Source organism: Panicum hallii, chromosome 7, assembly GCF_002211085.1.
Source record: "Panicum hallii strain FIL2 chromosome 7, PHallii_v3.1, whole genome shotgun sequence".
NCBI lineage: Eukaryota > Viridiplantae > Streptophyta > Magnoliopsida > Poales > Poaceae > Panicum > Panicum hallii.
In genome coordinates this window covers 44,351,830-44,377,123 of record NC_038048.1, presented here as the reverse complement: position 1 = coordinate 44,377,123, position 25,294 = coordinate 44,351,830, and the positions used below count along the sequence as shown (strand labels likewise).

At 52.7% G+C, this 25,294-nt stretch overlaps 5 protein-coding genes across 7 annotated transcripts; 3 read left to right on the top strand and 2 right to left on the bottom strand.

Moving 5' to 3' along the window:
* Positions 1–2,115: 2,115 nt before the first annotated feature.
* LOC112898785 lies at positions 2,116–3,739 on the top strand. Its single transcript, XM_025967073.1, has one exon. The coding sequence runs from the start codon at positions 2,438–2,440 to the stop codon at positions 3,482–3,484; it is 1,047 nt and encodes a 348-aa protein (XP_025822858.1). The 5' UTR covers positions 2,116–2,437; the 3' UTR covers positions 3,485–3,739.
* A 4,750-nt stretch (positions 3,740–8,489) lies between these two features.
* Positions 8,490–12,504, top strand: LOC112898784 (LRR receptor-like serine/threonine-protein kinase FLS2). Its single transcript, XM_025967072.1, has 2 exons — positions 8,490–11,740; positions 11,838–12,504. Exons 1-2 carry the CDS (start codon positions 8,512–8,514, stop codon positions 12,182–12,184), a joined length of 3,576 nt encoding a protein of 1,191 aa, XP_025822857.1. The 5' UTR covers positions 8,490–8,511; the 3' UTR covers positions 12,185–12,504.
* Positions 12,505–12,944: 440 nt separating this feature from the next.
* LOC112901416 (transcription factor PIF1-like) lies at positions 12,945–14,514 on the bottom strand. 2 transcript variants are annotated; one of them, XM_025970332.1, is made up of 6 exons: positions 14,479–14,514; positions 14,211–14,326; positions 14,050–14,115; positions 13,906–13,971; positions 13,468–13,728; positions 12,945–13,219 (listed from the first exon to the last, which is right to left on the bottom strand). In XM_025970332.1, the coding sequence occupies exons 2-6, from the start codon at positions 14,292–14,294 to the stop codon at positions 13,136–13,138; spliced, it is 561 nt and encodes a 186-aa protein (XP_025826117.1). In that variant the 5' UTR covers positions 14,295–14,326; positions 14,479–14,514; the 3' UTR covers positions 12,945–13,135. The 2 variants fall into 2 exon arrangements, with proteins under 2 accessions (XP_025826117.1, XP_025826118.1); XM_025970333.1 differs by lacking the exon at positions 14,479–14,514 and having other exon boundaries at positions 14,211–14,478.
* Positions 14,515–16,276: 1,762 nt separating this feature from the next.
* LOC112901635 (gamma-soluble NSF attachment protein) lies at positions 16,277–20,203 on the top strand. The gene is made up of 9 exons (XM_025970588.1): positions 16,277–16,437; positions 17,611–17,678; positions 17,767–17,851; positions 17,939–18,097; positions 18,175–18,312; positions 18,722–18,800; positions 19,028–19,107; positions 19,258–19,387; positions 19,874–20,203. The coding sequence occupies exons 1-9, from the start codon at positions 16,388–16,390 to the stop codon at positions 19,973–19,975; spliced, it is 891 nt and encodes a 296-aa protein (XP_025826373.1). The 5' UTR covers positions 16,277–16,387; the 3' UTR covers positions 19,976–20,203.
* Positions 20,204–22,137: 1,934 nt separating this feature from the next.
* Positions 22,138–24,910, bottom strand: LOC112898906. Of its 2 annotated transcripts, XM_025967217.1 has the most exons (3): positions 24,617–24,910; positions 23,262–24,323; positions 22,138–23,177 (listed from the first exon to the last, which is right to left on the bottom strand). In XM_025967217.1, exons 2-3 carry the CDS (start codon positions 24,315–24,317, stop codon positions 22,854–22,856), a joined length of 1,380 nt encoding a protein of 459 aa, XP_025823002.1. In that variant the 5' UTR covers positions 24,318–24,323; positions 24,617–24,910; the 3' UTR covers positions 22,138–22,853. The 2 variants fall into 2 exon arrangements, with proteins under 2 accessions (XP_025823002.1, XP_025823003.1); XM_025967218.1 differs by having other exon boundaries at positions 23,262–24,910.
* Between the last annotated feature and the right edge of the window lie 384 nt (positions 24,911–25,294).

Genomic DNA, 25,294 nt, shown 5'->3' with positions numbered 1-25,294 from the left:
TTTGTCTCTGGCAAAGGTAATTGCACCAATATACTACCTCTAGATTAATGTAACCGTAGACAAGTAATCAAATTGGAGGCCCTCAAATTGGTAGCAACTTCCTGATTATTTCGGGTTTCTGACGGTCCTTTCTTCATCTGAATTCGGCAAACACTTGTGCGGGCGTCACAGTTGTGTTCAAGAGAAGATCTTGACAGCAGATAAATTGCTTCTACGGGATTGGCTTTGTAACCCGGTGTGTCCACTGTGTGATCAAGAGCTAGAAACAGCAGTTCATCTGTGCTTGGATTGTAGTTTCTCAAGAGAAGTATGGCTTCTGGTTTCCAGTTGGGCAAATTTGAGCATCCGGCAACCGACGGGCTCTGAAAGCAGAATGCAAACGTGGTGGGAGGACAACCTGAGCAAACTCTCCCAGAAGAAGCAGCGTTCAGTGGCTGTGGTGCTTATGATCACAGCGTGGACATTATGGAATGAACGAAACAGAAGGATTTTTTGATCACAAGGTGCTGTCTCTTGTTCAGGTGTTCGCTTTGGTGAAGGATGAAGTGCAGCTAAGGGGGTGCTTGGTTCCGGATGGCTAAACTTTAACCCTGTCAAATCGAAGATAATTTTACTATTTATGAGCAGTAAATAAAATCTAAGTACAAAACTAATTGCAGAACCCATAGGCTAACTCGCGAGGCTAATCTAATGAGATATATTAATCTATGATTAGCTGAAGATTACTGTAGCAATTCATAGTTTAATTAGGCTCATTAAATTTATCTAGCAAATTAGCACTCATATGCGAAAAAAAAATTTGTAAATAAATTTTATTTAATACTTTTAAATAGAAAGATTCTTGTTAAACTTTAGCCCTCCGAAACCAAACGTGATCTAACAATGGCGGCTTGTGGCCGACCTGAGATTTGATTTGGTTTCCCAATGAGTAGTCTTTCTGTTTTCCAGTGTGTGGGTTTTTTTGGTCTTTGAGTAATCACAGATCTATAATACCTAGCTTGCTTCCTTCTTAAATGCAATGCGGTGCCCCTGCTTTATTTCCAAAAAACAAAAAAGTAGAGCAGGAGTACGAGCTAAAGCAGCCGTCCTCTTTATGGTTCTGCCAAACAAACTGCACCGTACATAGTATACCTGTTTATTGCATGTCTCCTGCGTCAGAAAGATCTTGGTCAATGCTTCGATGGCCCGTTCTGAATTTTCCGGAAGGACAAATCTTCGCCGTGAAATGCTGCACAGCTACAGTACATGATTCAAATTCAATCGAGTTTACTGATGAGATGGAGATCAGTGTCAGTGGTGGTTTAATCTTCTTCTTTTTTTTTGAAACGAAAGTGGTGGTATAATCTATGATGGGCATGGGTGCATTGAAACCCTGCGATTCGATTTAGTCTGCCAAACCTCGTGTTCGATTCCCCAATTAACCAGGCCGACGAAAAGTACTGTATCATGATGATAATCATGAGCTCCCCGACTCCAAGTCCCCAACTAACCGGAATGTTTGTCCTCTGCGAGCCCCGCAGCCCACATGACTCCGTGGCTGTATGGCACAGCATGCTGTTCGTCAGAGTCGCGTTTCCATCACTCGACCCAAAAATCAAGGCTCAGTCACACAGCACACCAACACGAAGAATTGAGGTCTTGTCTAGATCCCTTCCAACTTCCAACTTTTTACGCTCTCTCTCCAACATGTATGGAGCAGTAAATGTACGTAAAAAAAATAACTAATTGCACAGTTTAATTGTACATCACGAGACGAATCTTTTAAGCCTAGTTAGTCCATGATTAGATAAAATTTGTCAAATACAAATGAAAACGCTACAGTAGCAAAAAGTTCTAAAAGTTATAAAGATTTACGATCTAAACGGGGCCTGAGACGAGCAATGGATAAAAATAAAAGTAAAGAGGAAGAATTCGGTTTCGTGATGTGAAGGCAGGTTCTGCAATGTCAACACCGAGCAGTAACTGACCTGCTTGTGTAAGGAGCTGTGATCACTGTCAGAGCAAGTAAAGCAACGTCGTGTTCTCACTAATGCAGAGACGTAAACCTGCAAGCAGCAGCCGGATGCTCGATCGCTGTTCAATCCGGCACCGCCGGCATCACCCATCACCGTACCACTCGGCAGCAAGCTCACCTGCTCACCTGCTAATGGCGCCGGGCCGCGTTTGATTTGGGGGCGGTTCCTCCCTGTTGCCTCGTATACTCTCTCTTCCCGGGTATGGATCCAGCGTCAGGGCGGCGAAAAACAACCCGGCAGCCCGAAACCGCTCGTATATCTTCGGAACTTTCCGTGACACGGTGGAGAGCTAACCACTCCGCGCTGGCTCGCCACCGGCCACCACCGCCGCCGCCGCCGAACCAAACCAACTGCTCCTCTCGCGAGTTTAAGTTGCCGCTCGCCACGCCACCTCGCGCGTTCATGCCCCGCCGCCCCCGGCAATGGCTGCCGCAGCGGTGACCTCGCCCTCGCCGGATCCCTTCACGTTCCACTGCCCCGCGGCCCTGCCGGCGGCGGTGGCTGAGGCCGACGGCGACGAGTTCGAGTTCCACGTCGTGCCCGCGGCGGCGGCGGCGCTCTCGGCCGCCGACGAGCTCTTCTCCGGCGGGAAGCTCGTGCCTTTGCACCGGCCTGCGCCCGCGTCTGCCCCGTGCTCCCCTCCGCCGTGCCTGGAGGTCGAGCCCGCGTCCGAGCCGACGTCCCCGCGCGCCCCGCGGTGCGCTGGGCGGCGGTGGCGCGACCTCCTCCACCTCGTGTCGAGCTCCAAGAAGGCGAAGGACGACAACAAGAGCGCGAATGGATGCCTGAAGCGCCGGGACACGCATTTCCGGCCGCTCCTCTCGCGGGACTACTCGTCGTCCTCGTCGGCCTCCTCGGTCGACTCCGGCAAGCACGCGCGACGCCTGCCGCCGCCGTCGTGTTCCCCGCTCCGGACACGCTCCGCGCCGGTGGCGAACCTCCTCCACCTCATGTCCAGGACAAGATCCGCCGGGGACAAGATCGGCGCCGCCGGGGACTTGTCGCCGCATCCCAAGCGACAGGAGCCGGCGTGCGCGGTTCACCCGCTCCTGACCCGCGCCTCGTCCTCGTCCTCAGCGTCCTCCTCGGACTCCGGCAGGAACCCGCGCGCGACGGCGCCATGGCGCCCGCGTGGCCCGTCCCGGCCGTCGCGGCCCGCGGTGGCGGCGGAGAGCCCGCGTGTGAGCGCGTCCGGGCGCGTGGTGTTCCGCGGCCTGGAGCGCTGCTCGAGCACGCCGGCGTCCGCGGGCATCGGCCCGCGCCGGCCGCGGCCCAGGGGCATGGAGAGGTCGTACTCGGCCAATGTGCGCGTGGATCCGGTGATCAACGTCTTCGGCTTCGGGCTCCTGTTCATGCCGTCCTCGCCGGCCAAGGAGAGGAGGTCCGACAGGGAGAAGGAGAAGGACGGCGGCGGCCGCAGGAACCGGCCGGAGAAGTTGGCCATGGTGCTGAGAGATCCACAGGATTAGGCAGCGGCCATGCTGGCAATAATGCATCAGATTCTTCTTGTCCCAAAGTTTTTGTTGTTTCTCCGTATTTTTTCCCCCTCGCCTTCCTTCCGATCGTTGTATTATAGCGCCATCTTAGTCCAGCCTTTTAGAATCGGATCAAAGAAATTTCAGATAAACATCGGTGAGATCTGAACTGTAACTCTGATCCCGATCAAAGATCAATGTTCATCCATGTAAAAAAAGCAAATACTGCTACGTCTTACTCCATGAACAGCACACTTTTCTGTTCCAAAACCCTGGTATCAATACGCAATGTCAAATCAGCACAGCTGAAGTAGAGTGATGTTTATATACTCCAGTATATATACTATAGGAGACACGACCCGTCACGAAATTTTCAAATTTCTTCATGTCCTCGGCAGTACGAAAGAACAGGGATGAGACGGCAGCCCGAGCCTGCCCTGCTGGCTGCTGCTGCAAAGGAGAGTGGGTCTGGTACTGGTATATAGGCCTCGTGATCCGTTCAGATTTCGGGCGCTGCGTTTGTACGGAAATCCAAAAGGTTTTTTAAATACTATATACGCCTTGGTACTGACAGAATTACTATATATTTTTTCTCTGTCTTCTTCGTTTGATTTGAAATCTTTCAAATGGATATCATCAGTGTTTATAGATTGAAAACAAGCATGAAGATCTCTCGGGACTTGATTCCCTCCGCCTCCCCGCGTCAGGTTCCTACAAGCTTCTTCAAGCTCAGCATCAGCCATCAGCTCGTGGTTTTGGGATGCACATTGTCGAGCTTGCAAATTCTCACGATCCAACTTGTCGATTCTAGCATTGCTTAAGGAGGAGAAGGTAGCTAGTGGAGAATCCAAATTTTGGTAACCATCACACCTACCTGGAGTCTGATGTAGCGCAAGCTATCGATGGCTCCGGCGCCGCTGTCTGCCGCTGCCCGCTGGTATGCGCACGTCGACGTCGTTGTTGGGGTACGGCGGAGTAGTTCAGGTATACTAGTACTTTCCGTTGCCGTCACCTGTCGGAAAAAGCAGGGGTGGTTGGCGCGTAGCCTGCGTACGCCCCGTCCCGTGAATCCGTGTGGTCGCATCAGCACGGCAAGGGAGCGGGCCGCTCGTCGCTGGACCTGAAGCCAGGCCGCACGTCGCCAAGCCAACCAAGGCGCGGCATGGCGCCGCTGGTTTGCAGCTGCCCGCACGCGGCGCTCGCCATCACCAGAGCAGGGCAGCTGCGTCACCGCGCACCAGCACCACCAGTCCGCCACCTCGTAGCATACTGGCACAACCTGTACGGAAGCTTGCAGGTCCAGTGCGGTGTTGCCAAGCGTGGCCCGGAGTGTCTGAGCCTGTGGCTCTCAGGCATCGATCAGATCAGCCAGCGGCTAGCTTCCGCTACTGGAACTGGAACTGGCGATCTGGCAATGGCATGGGCGTCACAAAGGGGAACTGCATCCGTTCCAGATGCCGGGTCCCGTCGCATCCCGTGGCGCTGTGGTGCTGGGACACCGTCGCGACGCCTACGCCGGCCATGCGATCGCGAAGGATGGGCGGCGCGGCGGGCACGGGAGGGGGGCAGGGGACTCTGTCCCTGTGTGGCTGTGTCGTGTACTCGTCTGTCCTGCCCGCTCCCGGCGCGGAATCTCCCTCGGCAGTCGCCACGGACAAGGAGAGGTTAGCCAACTGTGCACGCCCCAGACCCAGAGAGGCTGGCCCCTCCCTCCCTCCACGCACGATGCTGACAAAGTCAAATTGCACGCCGAGCGGCAGGCGGAAGGGCCTACCACCGATGGGCCTCCGAGCGTTTCCAAGGCTGTCGTCGGCAGGGCCCAGCCACCCAGTTTCGGCCTCGCTTTTCCCTCCCTTTTCTCTCTGAATTTGTTTTCTCGGCCCATCTGATGATCTGATTCGCTAGAAACATGGCTTCTGGCCCACAGGGCCCCAACTCTTGGAGATGCTCGACTCACTCCTTCACAAAATTGATGTTCAACTTCCTATAATTTTTTAATGTTCATCTCCCATAAAAAGATGTTCAACTTGAGCACCTCAGTTCGGCCCTCATCTGCGGATCGCTCAACTGATGCGGCAGTCAAAAAATCGTCTAATCTTGATAGCAACGGCCGTCAGATGAGTTGATCCGGCTGGTGACCCTTTGGTCTCTGCCTTTTCGCGGGAAGCGCAGGGTAAAGTTGCAGCCATTGTAGGCAGCTTGAAAAGTTGACCAGGTCTCGTCTCCTCCGCCGAAAAGCCTTGTGAACATGGGAAAAGAAGGCACATCTGATCTGACGCGGAAGAACAGGCATGCTCGCGCTCGGTTCGGTTCTGACCTTCTGGGCCGTTCGCTGTTGGCTGCCTGGCCGCATGATGCGTTGGTACTGCGGAGCCGAGCTCCCGGTGCACTGGGGCGGGCGTCCACGATCCACCACCCGACGTCCCGACCTGAAAATCCCTGGATTCTACGACGCATCGCGCTTCGGCGACCGCCACGCGCGCATGGGATCCGTCGAAGGTATCGGATCCTCGAGCGAGAACAACCAACCATCAGGTTTTGAATGGTTACCCTGACCTGACGGGTCCTCTGCTCTGACGGATCTAGGCCGCTCCACGATCGTGGACTCGTGGTCGTGCCCGTTGGATCCGCACCCCGAAGGCAGGCAGCGTCCCAAACCAAACGCCCAACCTGCGACGCGCGCCGCGGCGGCCGCCACTGGTTTTCGGCCGTGCGCCCCCCACAGATGGGATCTCCTCCTCCACCTCACCCCCCGCGGGTGGAGCTGCAGGCCTCGATCGGCGCCGGCCGCCCTGCCTGCTGTTCTTTGGCCGCTCCCCTCGCGCCCGGCACGCGGCCTCGGCGTCACGGGCAGGGACCGGGAACGCGGCGGCCCTGCGCGTTCTCCTCCGCTTCTCACACCTCATCTCCGGGCTCCAGCCCACCACCGGTACAGCCACCAACCTTCCCAGCGTTGCGCCCGCGCGCAGGTCAAAGCCAACAAGCGAGCGATTCCCCTTGTCCCCTGGGCGTCGCTGGGGACGAAATCCACGTACGCGTCGCGTGCGCGGGTCCTTGCTGCTGCCATGTCCGTTTCCCAGGATGCATGCACTAGCCCCACGCTCCGAGGCACAAGCAGTGTACATGGCTGCGCTCCCGCATTGTTTAGTCTGAATCTGGCCCGTGATTTGAGTCGGTTTTCGGCTCGTGCGCCTTCAGCACCGAGCACTGGTTAGTGCTTGCTTCCACTGCTAGCTGCTGCTCGCATGATCCGTCAGGTGCAGCCGCCATGATGAAGGCCTTTGTTTATGCGCAGAGTGAAATCGATAGTGGGGGAGGGAATGATTTCTCAATGCAACTTGGCCTAGAACAAACCAGCGACTGTATTTCTATGCGTGTTTTTCGGACCCCCTAACAGATTCCACCGTCTCTGCCACTTGGCCACATGTCCAACAGTTATTCAGTAAAATCACTTTTTTTTGAAGGAGTTATTCAGTAATCAATAATCCCAGAAATCTGCTGCCTTGATGCTGATAGAGAGACAGTGTGATAGTGGAAGCAAGCTAAGGGAAAGTTTAATTCCTGAGGGCTAAACTTTAGCACTATCACATCAAAAAAAAATTATCATTTAGAAGTATTAAATAAAATCTAATTAAAAAACTAATTGCAGAATTCCTGAACTTCGCGAGACGAATCTCTATATTAATTCATGATTAGCGTACGGTTACCGTAGCATTGTAAATTATGGATTAATTAGGTTTATTAAATTCATCTCGCGAATTAACATCTATTTATGAAAAAGATTTTTAGATAAATTCTATTTAATACTCGTGACAAGATTCTTTTTACGTGACGGGGCTCGAGGTTAGCCCTGGGAAACCAATTGGAGCGTGTAGCTAACAATCCTTCCCCTCGGCGAGTTGGTGCTGCCCACGGGCCCAGTTTGGCGATTGCCCTTGTTTCTATCCAACCGAGCACGCGTACCTGCTTCTGAATCGAATTCAGAATGGTCCAGCAGGTGATACTGCGTTTCTAACGGCCCTTGCTTTGTATCCTTGCCAAGTCTTCCCTACGACCTAATAGTAATACAGTAGATGGGAAGACGCATTTTGCCTAGTCAGACCGCAGACGGCATGCCTACTGACTAAACTGGCAAAAACATATGCAGATTCCATCATGCACACCCATGAAATTGGCTCTTAGCCCAAAGAAAAAAAAAGAGGTCAAGATGATGCATACTTTGTGAGGGCAGCTAACACGCCGTAGTCAATAACAATCCGCTTGCAAGTCTGACCATCTTTGTTTAATCTTTTCTGAAAAGTAATCTTTGTTTAATCTGAAAGGAGACCAACAAAGCTAATGTATCCTATTTACCGCAAGCAGAATAGCAGACTATCCAGTTTGCTCCCACTGACCCACGCAGATAAACATTCAAGAAACAACCTGAAACTTCACTGCTACCGAAGATGTCCGCAACCTACAGCGACGCCCATATGCTCACCTTTGCCTGATCCGAAGTCTGAACTCGAACCCCCCCAAACACGCAAAGACGAGCAGGGAGAGCTGGACTTTTTGCAGCTCGTGGCGAACAGATGAGGTCCCTCTCATCTCTTCGCCGCGCCGCTGTTCAGAAAGCGGCGCGGCAGCACGCCGGAGATAGAGTTTGGCAGGAAGTTTCTGTGCTTTTCCGGCAGCCGTTTGCATCCAGGCCACGACCGCGCATGTCGGCACGGCAACCGTATCTGAATTCCGATACAGCATCGCAGCACCGTAGCCTCTCATCGTCGCATGTAGGCATGTCCGTACCGCATGGTCCCGCCTCGTCCTCGTCCTCGTCCTCCCCTTCCGCATGATTCCCGCCGCACCCCGAGTCAACCCGTCCTCTTCCGTCGCGCGTTGACGCCGCTCGGGAGCGGCGTTGACTTCACTTCACTGCCGATGATGCGACGCCACGACCCCGCCTCCGCCTAGTCTTTATAAGCTCGCCGGAGTTCACATCCGATCACATGGTGGCTTCGAGAGGAGTAGAATCTGCAAGTGGAATGGCATTCTGGAAGAACGATTGCTATCGCACTCCAGTGCCAAATGTCGTTGCAGTAGCGCTGCTAGTAGTAGCGGTGCTGGTCTGGGCGGCGCCGGCGCCGGCGGCCGCCGTCACCGATGTGTCGGTGGCCGTGCATCTCGAGGCGTTGCTGGAGTTCAAGAAGGGCGTCGCGGTGGACCCGCTCGGCGCGCTGTCCAACTGGACGGTGGGGGCTGGCGGTGCCCGCGGTTCCCGCGGCGGCCCGCCGCACTGCAACTGGACCGGGGTGGCCTGCGACGGCGCCGGCCACGTCACGTCCATCCAGCTCCTAGAGACCGGGCTCCGGGGCACGCTCACGCCGTTCCTGGGCAACATCTCCACGCTCCAGGTCCTCGACCTGACATCGAACCACTTCGCCGGGGCCGTGCCGCCTCAGCTCGGCCGCCTCGGCGAGCTCGAGCAGCTCGTCCTCTACGACAACAGCTTCACCGGAGGCATTCCCGCCGAGTTTGGTGACTTGGGGAGCCTGCAGATACTGGACTTCGGCAACAACACGCTCCACGGCGCCATCCCCGGCCGCCTCTGCAACTGCTCGGCGCTGTGGGCGTTCGGCGCGGAGAACAACAACCTCACCGGCGCACTTCCTGACTGCATTGGTGATCTGTCCAATCTCAAGATTTTGGTCATCGCCCACAACGATCTTGAAGGCGAGCTGCCGCCGTCCTTCGCGAAGCTCACGCTGATGGAGACGTTGGACGTCAGCGAAAACCAGTTCTCCGGCTCGATTGGCTGGCTCGCCGACTTCACCAACCTCAAGATTCTCCAGACGTTTGACAACCGGTTCTCCGGTGCCATCCCGCTGGAGCTCGGCCGGTGCAAGAACCTGACTCTGCTCAACATGTACAGCAACAACTTCAGCGGCGCGATCCCAAGCGAGCTCGGGGAGCTCACGAACCTCGAGGTGCTGCGCTTGTACGGCAACGCGCTATCATCGGAGATCCCCCGCTCGCTCGGGCGATGCACGTCTCTGCTGTCGCTCCAGCTGTCGACGAACCAGCTCACCGGCTCCATCCCGACCGAGCTCGGCGAGCTACGGTCGCTTCGGGATCTGAGGCTCCACATCAACAGGCTCACCGGAAGAGTGCCGGCATCGCTGACGAATCTCGTCAACCTGACATACCTGAGCTTCAGTTACAACTCCCTGTCCGGGCCTCTACCGGAGAACATTGGGTCACTCCGGAATCTTCAGCAACTAGTCATTCAGAACAACTCGCTCTCCGGCCCAATTCCGGCGAGCATAGCCAACTGCACGCTGCTGTCCAACGCGAGCATGAGTTCCAACGAGTTCTCGGGGCCCTTGCCTGCGGGACTTGGCAGGTTACAAACCCTCATGTTCTTGTCGTTGCTCGACAACAAGCTGTCCGGCGACATACCGGAGGACCTGTTCGACTGCGGCAACCTCCGGACGCTAAGCCTGGCCGGGAACAACTTCACTGGCAGCCTGAGCCCTCGCGTCGGCGGGCTTAGCAAGCTCGGGTTGCTGCAGCTGCAGAGGAACGCTCTGTCTGGGGCGATACCGGAGGAGATCGGCAACCTGACGAAGCTCATCGGCCTGGAGCTCCGGGGGAACCGCTTCGCCGGGCGCGTCCCGGCGAGCATCTCCAACATGTCGTCCCTCCAGGAGCTCGAGCTGCAGCAGAACCGCCTCGGCGGCGCGCTGCCCGACGAGATTTTCGAGCTGCGGAACCTCACCTTCCTCAGCGTCGCGTCAAACAGGTTCGTCGGCCCGATCCCCGACGCCGTGTCCAACCTCCGGTCTCTGTCCTACCTTGACCTGTCGAACAACGCGCTCAACGGCACGGTCCCCGCCGCGCTGGGCCGCCTCGACCAGCTTCTCACGCTGGACCTCTCTCACAACCGCCTCACCGGCGCCATCCCCGGCGCGGTGATCGGGAAAATGAGCACCATGCAGATGTACCTCAACCTGTCGAACAACATGTTCACGGGCCCGATACCGCCGGAGATCGGCCGCCTCACGATGGTGCAGGCCATCGATCTGTCCAACAACCGGCTTTCCGGTGGTGTCCCGGCGACGCTCGCCGGATGCAAGAACCTCTACTCGCTCGACCTCTCCGCCAACAACCTCACCAGCGCCCTCCCGGGAGGCCTCTTCCCTCAGCTCGACATTCTCACAAGTCTGAACATCTCGGGCAACGACATCGACGGGGAGATCCCTGCCAACATCGGCGCACTGAAGCACATACAGTCGCTGGACGTGTCGAGGAACGCGTTCACCGGGGCCATACCGGCGGCGCTGGCGAACCTGACGAGCCTGAGGACTCTGAACCTCTCGTCGAACCAACTCGAGGGGCCCGTGCCGGACGCCGGCGTGTTCCGGAACATGAGCATGTCGAGCCTGCAGGATAATCCCGGGCTATGCGGCTGGAAGCTTCTGGCTCCCTGCCACCACTCCGGAAAGCAGGGATTCTCGAGGACAGGGCTCGTGATCCTAGTGGTGCTGCTTGTGCTCGCCGTGCTGTTGCTTTCGCTGATTGTGACGATTCTGTTCCTTGGCTACCGGAGGTACAAGAAGAAGAAGGTAGCCGCTAACGGTGCCGCTAGCTTCTCGGAGGACTTCGTCGTGCCGGAGCTGAGGAAGTTCAGTCACGGCGAGCTGGAGGCGGCCACCGGCTCGTTCGACGAAGGCAACGTCATCGGGAGCAGCAACCTGAGCACGGTCTACAAGGGCGTGCTCGCCGAGCCCGACGGCAAGGTGGTCGCCGTGAAGCGCCTCAACCTGGCGCAGTTCCCGGCCAAGTCCGACAAGTCCTTCCTCACCGAGCTCGCGACGCTGAGCCGCCTGAGGCACAAGAACCTGGCGCGCGTGGTCGGGTACGCGTGCGAGCCCGGCAAGATTAAGGCGCTGGTCCTCGAGTACATGGACAACGGCGACCTCGACGGCGCGATACACGACCCGGGGCGGGACGCGCGGCGGTGGACTGTCCCGGAGCGGCTGCGCGTGTGCGTCTCGGTGGCGCACGGGCTGGTGTATCTGCACAAAGGGTACGACTTCCCCATCGTGCACTGCGACGTGAAGCCGTCGAACGTGCTGCTGGACGGCGACTGGGAGGCGCGCGTCAGCGACTTCGGCACGGCGAGGATGCTGGGCGTCCACCTGACGGGCGGCGCCGCGGCGCAGTCGGCGACGTCGTCGGCGTTCCGGGGCACCGTCGGCTACATGGCACCAGGTAATCTACACGGCGTTCTAGCACCATTTCTTCTCGCTATCTCTGAAAGTTCTTGACACGTCTGCTAAAATTGTTTCCTGTGTATCCTGTTACGCAGAATTCGCGTACATGAGGACGGTCTCGCCAAAGGCAGACGTGTTCAGCTTCGGCGTCCTGATGATGGAGCTCTTCACCAAGCGGAGGCCGACCGGGACGATCGAGGAGGGCGGCGTGCCGCTGACGCTGCAGCAGTACGTGGACAACGCGCTCTCGAGGGGCCTCGACGGCGTGCTCGACGTCCTGGACCCCGACATGAAGGTGGCCACCGAGGGCGACCTGTCCACGGCGGCGGACGTGCTGAGCCTGGCCCTGTCGTGCGCCGCGTTCGAGCCAGCGGACCGGCCTGACATGGACAGCGTGCTTTCAGCCTTGCTGAAGATGAGCAAGGTCTGCGGAGAAGACTAGGTGCCTGCTGCAAAACGCGAATAGAAATGTGTGTGATTTAGAAATGGCAAACTCTGCTGATCAGGGCGAGTGTCACATGAACATCAAAATGTTGATTTTGTTAAGAATCAGTAAGCCTTTTTTGGAGCTAGATTCTAGGCTACTTCTTGGGCTGGTACTTGGCTATTTACCCTAGGAATGGTTCACTGAAATCAGTCATGCCCATGCTGCCTGACGGTATGGGCCTGAAGTGGCACCACAAGTTCTGCTTTTGACTCTTAATTTCAGTGCAGCAACATACCTGCATACGCAGAAGAATGGAAGCTGAAAGATTCGGTCAAGTTGTGGGGGAAAGGATATATTATTCATCTCCCTGGATTGGATGCAAACAAAAGCGTCCATCACATCAAACATGATAATGCAAAACCGCAGGGCTCAGGAGTAGATGTGTCGCTTGAATTGCCGGCAACAGCTCATTGGTGGGCAGAAGAATGTCCCTGAACTCTCCCTCTCCTCTCTTCTCTCTCTGAAGAGTGCAAAGACAGAAGAGTGCCAGTTTGCCTATTGCACTGTATGCGTGTGTGTAAAATTAAACCTTGTGATTGCATGCTGAAGCTGCATTTTTGCTGATGCACTGGATTTAAACTTAAACTAGTCATGTTCCTTGGACTGTCAGAAAACACAAACAGTAGTAAATTGCTGCATGGATAAACACAGACACCACAAAGAGGTTCTATCAGGCTTTGCATGGGCACAACATGAATTCCATTCAAGGGTGAGATTCAGATAGCAAAGTGAGCAACATCACAGTCACAACGTTTTATTTAAGAACACAACTAGCTAGTTAACTACAACACATTCATTAACTTCTGTGACGAAGAACAACGAACGCTGCACGCCCCAGACTGAAAAGCTCTCTTCAGATTACAAGGCAGCATGCGTCTGGAGTCAAATTTTGTCATCAGGAGCACATCATTCCATGAAGTTGTAGGAGGAACTCCTCTCAGGAATCCAGCCACCGTTGTGACTCGTGCTAGCAAGGCCGCCCCTCTGTTCCTGAATCAGGGACGATCTTCTCATGAGATATGATGAGTAGCTAGCACTGTTCTGACAGTTTAATAAGCACCTGAACTATATATCCCTGATCTAGCAGCTTAAAACTTGTTTTTCCAGAAAGGAAAAAAATCTTTAATTTTGAAAGTCTTGAAATAATCTAGGACATACCCACAAATTTGAATCAGGATAAAGACCAGATAAAAAAAAGCTCAAATTAACAGTGATAGCCATATGTTTGAACCTCTTACCGGGGTATAGAGTTGTAATTTTGGTGGCCTGAGGAAGTTCTGAGGCGGCTCAGAAGGGTGCAAGTTCTGCATCTGGCTCAAGAAGTCTGACTCGACGTTAGATTGTCGCTGTGAGTTGGCTTGAGTTATCTGAAATGGCCGGGGCTGCTGGCCGGAAGGGCGCAATGGTGGCATCTGGGCAGGATCAGCGGTGATGTAGTGCATGTATTGCTGCAGCTCAGGAGGAACCACCGGTGCCATTCCCTTCCCCATGACCAGCATCTGTGTTCAAATGTAACAGTAAACTTTCATTGCACAGTTTATTTGTTCAGATTAAGGCGATGTGAAGCAGATCTGCAGGATGACTTATTAAAACAGCAAAGATGCGGAAGAGAAATATAAGAATGATGATGTCCAGTGTAACCAACTTTGTGCATATGATATGATGCCATTCAGTACCTGAAGTTGTAGCTGAAGTGATTTAAGGTAGTCGATCGCTTCATCTAGCATGGACACTTTGTCGGTCTGAACAAGTTATATATTCTGAGTTCAGATTAAAAAAAACTGCAGAAGAGAAATGGTAAAAGACGCAACTCATATTACCTTGGTGCAATTTGGAAGTAACTCCTGCAGTGCCTTCAGCTTCTCGTTGATCTTATCCCTTCTCCTCTATAATTGTTTTGAAATAAAAAGATCAGGAACACCAAATGCTGATAAACTGGTCATGATCGAGGATTCGATGTATATGCATGATAGCAACATACCCTTTCTGAAAAATTATGAAACTCAGCAGATCTGCTTCTACGAGTAGGGGGAGTAGACCTTCTTGGAACACCGCCATCTTCCATGTGAGCTCTTGACGAACTTGCTCGCCAGATCCCTAACAAGAGGACACGCAATGCATCTAAGAAACAAGAACTTGATTCTGAACAAGAAGGATGGCAAGAACTTTCAGAAACATAAGAAGTGCAACTAATAAATGCAACGGCTGAGGGATCGGAGCCATGTTCGTTCTCTCCTTGCAACGCATACCGTTCGTTGTGCTGCCTGCCTTCTACTTGGCTCCCTCCATGGCCGGCCACCGCCTCTTATGAACCGACGGATGCTTGCGTGCCTGACTGGTCCAGCCCTAGGCTAGCCTATAGAAATGGGGGAGCGTGAGAGCTTTCTCGATGACCCTGATGGCCTGGCCTGCTCGACCCACCAACCCTTTGGCCCTGGATAGTATTTATGCCATCTGATTTCTGCAAGCTTTTGCGTCATGGCAGGACTGGGCGACTGTGTGCCTAGCTATACCATCCTTATCTTTCACCGGGCGTGGAATTTCTCGCTTGGACTGACGTCCGCTACCATGTACTATCTGGGTCTCTGACGGAGGCGTGCATGTTTACAGGTTTTATTCAGCGCCCATTTGGCCAATCGCCTCACCTACCTTACCAGGGAATGGCTCAAACTTGACGTGCAAAAAAGGCGAGTAACCTCTGGACCTCTCAAGTCTGAACCTATTGCTTCTGCAAAGTACCGAGGCGCAGTCTTGCTTGTTCACTAGCTCGCAGTAGCTGTCTGCGTAGAGACTATGAAATCAGTTTTTTTTTTTGAAAAAGATGAAATCAGGTTCAGAGTAAATCACAATCAGTATGTGGAAGCATGTGACAGTGCAAAGTTGCGAGCGAGTGAAGAAGCCACCTAGGCAAGCTAAGGCACCTAACAACAGGAGCAACGGCCCATGCACTGCTGGTGAAAAGACCCCCGGAGAACCATGAGCAGCAGCTAGCAGTCCAGGATGGCGAAGCAAGACGCGACCAAAGAAGCCAATCTCTCCTCCGATCCGATCTGTTTGTTTTTCTCCGCTCCTATCATATCATGCGTCCCCCCCGCAAAACACGCGAGGCGATGCGGGCGCGAGGGCATGGAGAGGGGCGCGGAGCGGAGGGGAAGGGACCGTCCACGACGCGCCCATGCACGCACGCACGCCGACGCCCGGCCGGCGGCGGCATGGCGAGGGCCGGCCACGGGCAGGCGCAGGAAGGGAACAAAGGAGGCAGTCACCGCCATGTCGCTTGCTTTCGTAACCCAACCCAGCCGAGAATAGATGCAAGCAGGCAGGCAGGCAGGCAGCGATAAACAACACAGGGCCTAGGAGGCTAGGGCGCCTAGCTGCTAGATGATAGCTAGGGCTTGGGTAGGCTAGGGCGCCCAGGTCTCGTGCAAAGGTTGCCCCGGTCAGACGCCCATCCGAGCGAGCGCGTGATCTGATCGCGCATGTGTGCGTGCCGGGCCGGTGCCTGCGTGTGCCAGGCAGGTTCGGTGACCACCACCGGCCGGCGGCTCCAAGTCGCTGGCTGCACCCACCAACTGTCCTTGCCCGGCCGTCAGATCCGTGCGCTGGGAATCCGCGTGCGCCGCCGCACGCACGGGCAGTCAGGTCGCCGGCACGGCTCCCTGGCGCGACGCAGATGCGGAACTCGTGCGCCGTGCCCGTGCGCGCGGGCAGCCAGTCCTGCGGCCGCAGCGTGGGCGCCTCGGCGGCCGCCTGGGTGGGGGAACGCACGCACGCGCAAGGCGGCGCAACGCGGTGGACGAGCATTTCGCTCGCCCCTGGCGTGCGGCGGCCGGGCCCATGGTCAATGGTCCCTTGCCTGGAAATGCGGTGGCGTGCGGCGGCTTGGGGTATGGATGTGGAGTCTTCGGCGGGCCGTACGATCTTAGTGGGCTTGGGTGTTTCGGCTGGGCTGGAGCTCCCTAGGAGCCCAAACATTTTGACAGCGACGCGATGCTGGATTGAGATTGATCCCCCAGCGGCCAGCGCGAATCTCAACGAGGTGCCAGATCCCTCGTCCTCATCCAGCGAGCGGCAGCTGTCCCGAGCTCAACTGCTCGAACCAGCAAGGCGTGGGAATCTGGGCTGCGCAGCGGCGGAGCGGAGGCGGCGGTCCCGGCGATGGCGAGCTCTTCCGACCCCGACAAGCTCATGACCAAAGCCGACAAGCTGTGAGCCCTTCGCGTTCTCTAGTTTCGTCTGCTGTTTCTCCTGCTCCGTTTGATCTGCGAGCAACCTGATTGCTGTTTCGCGCGTATTCCTTCGAAATGGGGATTCCGTTTCGTATAGGCCAAGTAATCGAAGCTGTTTGGGACCTTAGTGCGTCTGATTAGAAACCAGCGCTCTGTAATTCTCAGCCGATCGTGTCAAACTTCCGTGTGGAGGTGTCTTGAGCGATCCGGAAATTCCTGGATCTAGTTCTGCTGTTAGACGGAGTCTCACCTTTTCGTGCAAAGTCATGCCGCTGATTTCGGGGTCTTTCAGATGATCAGATCTCCAAGCAGTTGGCATAGATAAGCTTTGAGGACTAGTTTTAGAAGGCTTGGCCGACTTTACCCAAATGTTCGGGTTTGTGGCAATCCAAGCTATTATTGGATTTCAGTTGAAAGGGCTAATCATTTCCCTTGGTTCATGTTAGTTTGGTCGAGCTGTGTTCGTGACAACCAAAATTTGCAGGAAAAGGCAAGATATGGGAATTTCGTTTTGGTCCATATGGTGGGGAAATCCTGGTGGTACTCTCCTAGATGACTACTCCTAGATCATACTTGCATTAGCATTAGCTTTTGAAATCTTTGCAGACACGAATGAATGCATATCAGTATAACTTCATAGCTTGAAGGCCATGCCAAATCAATCACATAGGTGCTATTTTTCCTTATCCAGACTTTTAGCTTGGGCCATTCTAAGCTTTGCTCAAATAGTAAAAGCTAGCCTTGTATAGCATTTTGAACAAGAGTACCTTGTCTTGCATAAAAGCTAGCCTCTCATTGGTCCACGCCTCTCCAAGATTTAATAGTTCATTAAAAATGGGTACCTGGGTGCACAATGTTTGCACAGGCAAACAATAATAAGAAAAATGTAGTGGAGTTACTTTTTGATTAAGTTCAGAGTTTTGTTTTCTCTTTGCATAGATTAAAATATCAATATAGTAAGATTTTGTTGTTGAAAATTTATTTTCTTCTAGTTTGTGATTGGTTACTACATCATATACTTGCTGATTTTCCTGTTTTTACTTTTATTACTTTATCAATGCAGCACCTAAAAATGTGGTGTTCATCAACTTCTAATTGACTCTTTGTAAAGCATGTTCCCTCAAATTTTCTTGAATATACTCTTTTTTGCAGAACAAAATTGAGTTTTACAAGGTGGAACGCTGATTGGAAAAGCGCTACTTCCTTATATGAGCAAGCTGGTCTGTGACTTTCTTTGCCATCCTTGTTTTCTTGATAGAAAGTTGTTCATTCTGGAGCACATAAGTGAAATTCGTTTCTCTTTAAAAGCGATTGCATATAGGTTCAGAAAGGACAATGAGAAAGCAAAAGATGCATTTGAGAAGGCCTCGAAAGGACAAGAAATGATCTCCTCGTATCCTGTGGAAATATCTCTGCAGTTTTCGTTCTTTTATTCACATCACTGGACAATCACCTAGTGTGCCCTTAACTAGTTTTATAGACCATGGGATGCCGCTAAGCATATGGAATCTGCTGCTGCTTTAGCAAAGGAGCTTGGACGCTGGAATGAAGTATCTGATTTCTTTCGCAGAGCTTCAGAATTATACCGTGAATGTGGAAGGGCCCAACCTGCATCTGATGCTCTAGCAAAGGGTGCCAGGTAACTTTTAAATAACACATCTTATAATTATGAACAACATGATAGCTTATGTGCTGAACATAATGTTATGAAATCAGTGCCTTGGAGGAGAAATCTCCTGAAGAAGCTATTAAAATGTATGATGAGGCTTGCACAATTCTAGAAGAAGATGGGAAGGAACAGATGGCTTTTGACTTGTATCGTGCTGCTGCAGCTTTATACATTAAGATGGAGAAGTAAGACCACCTTCATGCCTGATTATTGTAATTTCACACTGTAGCCCATCCTTTATATCTATATGGGATCTCAATCATGATTTCCTTTTGGAATTTGAACTTCATTCTTCTTACATGTGAAGTGAGCTTTTCAGTAGACACAGAAAGACAAGCAGAAAATGTTTTGAACCTACATTAATGGATTGACACCATGAATTGTATTATAAATTTAACACCTAGGAATTTAGTAAGCTACTTGGGTTTGATATTTACTATCCCACATAATGAAGATAGGGGGTAGCTGCTTGCACACTTTCTCAAACCAACTCAGTAAATATAACTGATAGAATTGCATTCGCATAATTTTTAGCATTGCAAGTAATCTTTATCATAATCATCTTACATTTATCCATCTTTGGTCCTCTGACAGGTATTCAGATGCTGCTGCTTTCTTTCTAAGACTCGGTTCTGCTGCCGATAAGTGCAATGCCATGAACAGCCAATGCAAGGTAATCTTCTATTTTTTTGAACTATAATGTCTGTAGTGTGTACTTAATTATCCAGAGACTGCATGCTTATTATTGAACTGAGAATATTAAAAAATAGGACATGATATTTGTATCTTGCAACTTTTTCTGTGATCACATCTTTAACACAAAACTTGCTGACTCATGTATGGAGTATGATGTCTTGAACATATAACTTGTCTGATTCAAAAGTTGTTTCTTGTATTCAGGCTTATCTGAGTGTGATCATCATCTACCTTTACGCGCATGATTTTCAGCAAGCTCAGAAATGCTACAATGACTGCTCAGAGTAAGCTTTGTACATTTGTTGCAGTTACTGTCATTGACGAAATTTTGTATAATAATATTTGTGCCATCTGCCATGTTTGTTTTTTTCCATCAAATCGTGAAGTGTAAAGGATTTTTTTTCGTTATTTTTCCCTTTTCCGCCATATTGCAGGGTTCAAGCCTTCCTCAATAGCGATCAGAACCGATGTGCAATGAAACTATTATCTGCTTATGAGGAAGGTGATGCTGAAGAAATCAAACGAATTGGTCAATCAAGTGCCTTCAATCACCTTGACCATGTGGTAATTGTTTTCGCACTCTATATAAAAGACCATGCATCCCTGTATTGTACCGGCAATTCTATGGTGTTTAAATGGTTATACCAGAAGTTGTCCTCTTCTGTTGCATGTCTGTGATATGGTGAACAAGGAGCCAAGGAAATTGTTGGTAGAGCCTGTCATTTCTAATATCTGTGTACATGCATCGTATGGGTCTTAAGTAAGAGCAGGCACAAAACGCAAATGGTGTATCTTCCATTCCTGGTGTTCACTGATTCAGCAGTGATATGCATGGTGCCTCTACCATTCATAGAATCAATCGCATGCAAGAAAATGACTAACTGTATTCCGTTTAGCACTTGTCTCACCAAGTGATGGTCGACTGCTCGATATTCTAGAGTCTAGAACAGTTTGCATTGTATCTGATGTAATATTTCCTTCATTGATTGTTCTAGTACTTGTCTTGGTTCGGGATCCATGGTGACATTTGGTTTCTGTACATCAATGCAGGTAATTAGGCTCGCAAGGAAGCTACCAACAGGTGATCTGCAGGCCATTAAGAAGGCAGCTGATGACGGCGAGGGCTCCTTGGACGAGGATGACCTAACTTAATACGAACTTCCGAGGTCAAGATGCGGGGAGCAAACGGGTGAGGGGACACTCGTAGTATGCCATCGATGAGCAGGAACAGTTGTAAAAAGAAAGTAATGTGAATTACATACTAAAACCTTTGCGTTGTGGGCGGCATCTGTATCATGAAATTTGTCACGCTCAAATTCTGCTACATATCAACATATGTACTGGTTGTTCGGTGGTATTGGGACTTTATTGGTAAGTTTATGTTGCCTGTGCTGTATGATTTTTGCAAATCCAGTCTGATGTACATGCTTGCAAGCACAAACGAAATCCAAAACTCTGACAATTTGCCAGTTCCATTATACATTTCGTTAGCGTGGACGATGGATGCTCTGCACCTGCAAGCGGGGTGACCTATCAGTCCCAATTTCTCCACCCATCTCCCTCTCATGCTTGTAATTTCTCCCCCTATGCAGCATACCAGAGTCTAAAATTCCGTACCATGCTGCGGAGATTCAGACCCACCACACTGCCCATGCACTGGCGCGCCGTGCTCCCTCCACCCGCCGCCAGCGTCAGGTGGTCGTCATCCCTTTCTCTCGGCGTGTGCTCGTGCTAGGGGGCCGTGCGCGTCTGCCGGGATCGGTCGCCGGTCCTTGGCTTCCTGGTAACGGACCATGCCGCGCGCTCGCGGGCGCGTATGCGCAGTTCGTCCGTCCGCTCCGGCCCGCGCAACCGCCGGCCGATGATTGACGTCGCTTGCGCCTGCCGCTACTGCAGCACCACGTCCATGACGGGTGACCTCAGCTCGGGTGTCGAGATGTCGCGGGCGCCCTCCCCGATGGCCCACGCGCCACAAGGCCACAGGAGAAACCATTCCTGCTAACATCACATCTCGGGCCCAAGACATCAGATGCGCCACGAGCGGCCGTTGGCGCCGCCATGCCATGGACACCGGCAACGTCCGGTGCGTCACCGCGTGCCTCATCCGGCGCCACCGCCAGGGACAGTGAGGTTGCTGGACCCCCTATATACAACCCCGAACGCGCCCCCTACGCCGCCATCAGCCACCTGTCACCGTTGATGCGAGTCTTGGCGTTCCGTCTCCTCCCGCTCTGCGGTGAGCCGGTGACCGGTCGGGTCGTCGTCGTTCCGCCGGCGCCTGCTGCCTAATCATTCGGCTCAGTCGTCAACTTAAACAGATCTTCCCACCAGCCCCCACGTCGCTCAAGCCTCGGCGCCCCCGCCGGAGCCGTCCTCCGCCTGCGCCCGGTGTGACGGTGACATGAACCAGTGCGCCGGCCTCCTTTTTCCTAGTGCGCCCGGCGCGGGGCCACGAGCCGCCCGTGCCGGAGGCGCCATCGACGATCACCGGCACGTCGGTTCGCCGGCCAATGCCAGCTCCACATCTGGGCGGGGATTCAATGGAGAATCACTGCACCAAAAAACCTGAGAAAATTCATGGAGGCTGGGGATTCGATGGAGAACCACTGCACCACGTTTCAGACACAAGCTCGATCCCATAGCAGGGGAACAATTACAAAACCATGGCGTTCGTTTCATCTGTTTCAGTCTTTCTTCGCCGTACCTTTTTCTGACATGCTCTGAATCCTGAATGCTGCAAGCTTCAGGTAAGGTCGGGGCGGATCCAAAGGGTGGGCCGGGGCTCACCTAAGAAATAGCCCAACAAGTAATATGTTAGTCTTTTTTTCTTTAGAATCTGAAGGGCCAGTGACGGCTCGACCAGACTGCGTCCGTCCGCCTCCCCGCCTCCCGTCTCTCCATCTTCCCAACCGCAGATTGCTCCCTGCCTCGAGCCTCCCTCAGTCAGTCTACCGCCCGCCCTAGGGTTGGGGGGGGGGGGGGGGGTGCGGCGCGGTGGCCAGCGGCGTGCCGGCGGCAGCACTGATGCGAGCTGCTGAGCTCACACTGCGGAGCTGCACTGTAGGAGGGCCGAGGGCATGACGTGCGTGCGTGCTGGCAGCTAGTCTGCGATTGCCTATTGCAATTCGCAAATTTGCAAGCTTCGACGAATCGAAGTCCACAGAGGCAATAATTAGCTTGTTGCTTGCACTTGCACTATATAATAACATGACTATAAATTTGCAATACGTAGGCTCATAACTGCTAGTTCTAGATTGGTAGCCGATCAGCCATGGTACGATTAAGAATTACATATTGCAACTTGTAGCTTATTGTATTTTCAGCAATGAACTCATCAAGAGCAATTCAAGAAATAAGAGCAAGTCAAGAAATAGGATGATTAGTCTTTTAGAAGATATCTGACCACCTTCACTGAGCGAGATACGTTCTTCGCTGTGAATGAAGATGATATATTGGAGACTTTCATGGCCAAGAGAAAAGTGTAGACCTAAGAAGAAATAGTAGTATTATAACCTTATTTGAACTATTATAAGCGTGTAAGCTTCATTTGCTGTAAGTTTCATAGTTAAATCTGGATTTGGAGACGTTCATAAGATGTTTTATTAATCTGCTGTGGACCAGCTGTGGTATTCGAAATTTTTGCCTTGGATTACCAACTTCGAATCCTAGATTCGGCACTGGGTAAAGTGCACGTTCTTGTTGCTTTCCTGCCTGATCAGATGGAACCCATCCATTTCCATCGGAAATCAGATCAGATGAGGTCCTCCATGGGTGATGAGAGCAGCAAGATGCCGGCGTTGTTGGCTGGCGCACGTCTTCCTCTCGTTCTTCATTTGCTGTAAGCATCGCCACGCCCACAGGCAGCGGCGGCGGCGGCCGCCTCGCCGGTCTGTAAAAATTGCGATAAAACCCGTCCAAATTAGGGGGTTATATAAAAATTACCAAACCAATATTTTTCATTTGCCCCCCTAATTTGGAAAACCTGAGTTCATGAGCAAACCCACACATACTCCGGCCTAAAGGCTTGGACTCAAACTCTGACAGCTCTCCTACCTACTCCTTTCTCGTTAGTCATCACACATTGGTTTTTGCAGGGTGGATGAATGTCGTGGACGCGCGCTAGGTGTTTGTTCAGGTTCCCGTTGCCAAAATTGGGAGGACACTTCAGAGCCTTATCGCACTCGTGGCAAATCCCATAAAGCAAGGAAGGAGCCTCTGTTGACCCGGCATAAACTCTTGTCATGTGCTGCCAAATATACGACTCCCCACTGCTGTGAGCACCGGTCTTGGAGCACTTTGACGGTGGTGCTGTCTCTTTGCCCTCTTCGTATACTCTTCGAACCGCAATATCACCCTGCGAGCAAGCCAAGCAAATCAGCAGGCATGGTTTGCATGTAATAGTTGTGTAGTTTTGTTAGGGTTAGTGGGGTGTCCTTACCAGGATGTGCACGGCATCATGACCCCACGGCTCGAGCGCAACGTATTCGTCGGCGAGCCAGCGCGTCCTCTTGCCCCCGTTCATGAATTCCAGCGTCCTCTTCATTCCTATAATATTTCTTGAGGCCGACGGATCACGGATCGCTTTGGTCTCTTTTTCCTTCCAGTAGCCTGCCTTCTTCTCATCCTTCTTATCGTCGTCTGCCTTCTTATCCTTCTTATCGTCGTCTGCCTTCTTATTGTCGAACAGCATTGCCATGAATCTGGTGAAGTAGCATTGTTTGGATGTTGGGGGTTCAAATGGATCCGCCAAGTAGTCAATGCGGTCATTACTGATGCTTTTCTCCTTTTTAAACTGGATGGTCATGAGGCGGATTAATTCTGCCTCCTCCTCGTACCGTATTCCCATTTTGTACTTCTTTTTGATCAAAGCCAGAATCTGGACCCTGGTCTTGACCTGCTCCGGCTGGAGGAGGCCCTGGGCTGGGTGGGACCCGTGGATGCCGTCATCATCCAGTGCAGCGGTGATGCGCATCGCACGAGCCGTGGAGGTCGAAACGTCGAAGAAGGTTCTGTCGTATAGTTCCATGTAGTGCTTTTCTCCCCTATGCTGCCTATGGCGTGCAGGAGGCAACTTATTTGCCACAGCTGCCGAGGTAAGGAGGCTGTTCTCCCCGAGCGAGCCAGACGCGGGCTCACCAATTTCAGCCACCGCTGCCGCGTCGGCGGCAAGCCCTGGAGAGGGGATGCCCTCCATCAGGATTTCCGATGGAGAGGGGATATCAATGGACATGCCATACCAGTCATCGACACCCATGAATTGATCATCTTCTGGACCGCCATGGGTGGAGTGGGGGTGTGATGAAGTCCAGAGGGGATCAGACATGGATTGATCATCTCCTGGATTGCCGACGGTGGGGTGGGGGTGCGATGATGGCAAAAGGAGATTGGACATGGATTGATCATCTCCTGGATTGCCGACGGTGGGGTGGGGGTGCGATGATGGCAAAAGGAGATTGGACATGGATTGGTTGGTTTCCTTACCATGGTTTGCCATCACAAACTGGAGATAAAAAAAAAGGGATAAATAAATGAACTATGAACTGGCTGTAGCAGCTACTGACCATCACAAATAAACTGTCAACTAGCGGCATCAGCTATTGGCATCACACATACTAGTGAAAGCAAACCTAACAAGCAGTACCAGCGGGCAATCACAAATAGAGTCAACTCGATTTAATCCTCATTCAACTCTATACTATCTGCGCATCTACAATTTAGACACTGCAAATCCAAGCATCAAGCTCTAAATCCTAACCATTGGGAACTGGAGAATTCAAGAATAAAGAAGGCTACCACACAGATCCGGTGGAGACGAGGTCGGCGGCGTGCAGATCTCCGGTGAGGTCGCGTGGATGTAGCTGCGCAGGTCAAGCCGGTGAGGTCGGGCGGGTGCAGCTGGCGGCGACCGAGCTCGAGCCTCCAACGCAGGCTGGCAGCGCCGCGTCCGCGGCCTTGTGATGCGAACTAGCAACTGCTGGCTGGTGGCGCCTATGCCGGGCGAGCTGGCGGCGGCGATGGCGGCGGCGGGGCTGGTCACTGCCTCACTGGTGGCGGATGGGAGCCCGGGGGGGGAGGTATATACACAGGCCATGGGTAGCGCAACCCGCCTGTGCCACTGACGGATTGGCCCCGGCGACGCGCTCGGGTAAAATCGTGACCCAGTCGACTACTCGACTGTGCCTGTGCTGGCGCCTGGCGGGCATTGTTGTGGTTCATGTATGGGTTAATTAAGCTCCTAATCCATAGCAAGACCTTCGTGAGGCACTAACCAGCAGTTTTCAATTTATTAAATCCTTTTCCTTTTTTTTTGGGGGGGGGGGGGGGGGGTGGGGCGGACAAACTATTGCGCGTGTTTAAATTTGAACGCACAACCCTACTGCCACTGATGAAAAAAAATGGCGTTCCATGGTTTGTTCAGCTACCTATAATCTGTGTCTTCAAAATTGAAATCAGATAACTATAAAACATGTT

Excerpts from the sequence above, each read along its gene's own strand:
- LOC112898784 (XM_025967072.1), top strand. The coding sequence starts at position 8,512 with ATGGCATTCTGGAAGAACGATTGCTATCGCACTCCAGTGCCAAATGTC. Across the intron at positions 11,741-11,837 it reads CGTCGGCTACATGGCACCAG|AATTCGCGTACATGAGGACG; the intron begins GTAATCTACACG and ends CCTGTTACGCAG.
- LOC112901416 (XM_025970332.1), bottom strand. The coding sequence starts at position 14,294 with ATGGAAGATGGCGGTGTTCCAAGAAGGTCTACTCCCCCTACTCGTAGA. Across the intron at positions 13,729-13,905 it reads CACTTCAGCTACAACTTCAG|ATGCTGGTCATGGGGAAGGG; the intron begins GTACTGAATGGC and ends ATTTGAACACAG. Across the intron at positions 13,220-13,467 it reads AATTACAACTCTATACCCCG|GAACAGAGGGGCGGCCTTGC; the intron begins GTAAGAGGTTCA and ends TCCCTGATTCAG.
- LOC112898906 (XM_025967218.1), bottom strand. The coding sequence starts at position 24,317 with ATGGCAAACCATGGTAAGGAAACCAACCAATCCATGTCCAATCTCCTT. Across the intron at positions 23,178-23,261 it reads ATGATGCCGTGCACATCCTG|GGTGATATTGCGGTTCGAAG; the intron begins GTAAGGACACCC and ends GCTTGCTCGCAG.
- LOC112898785 (XM_025967073.1), top strand. The coding sequence starts at position 2,438 with ATGGCTGCCGCAGCGGTGACCTCGCCCTCGCCGGATCCCTTCACGTTC.
- LOC112901635 (XM_025970588.1), top strand. The coding sequence starts at position 16,388 with ATGGCGAGCTCTTCCGACCCCGACAAGCTCATGACCAAAGCCGACAAG. Across the intron at positions 17,852-17,938 it reads GGACAAGAAATGATCTCCTC|ACCATGGGATGCCGCTAAGC; the intron begins GTATCCTGTGGA and ends CTAGTTTTATAG. Across the intron at positions 19,108-19,257 it reads TGCTACAATGACTGCTCAGA|GGTTCAAGCCTTCCTCAATA; the intron begins GTAAGCTTTGTA and ends GCCATATTGCAG.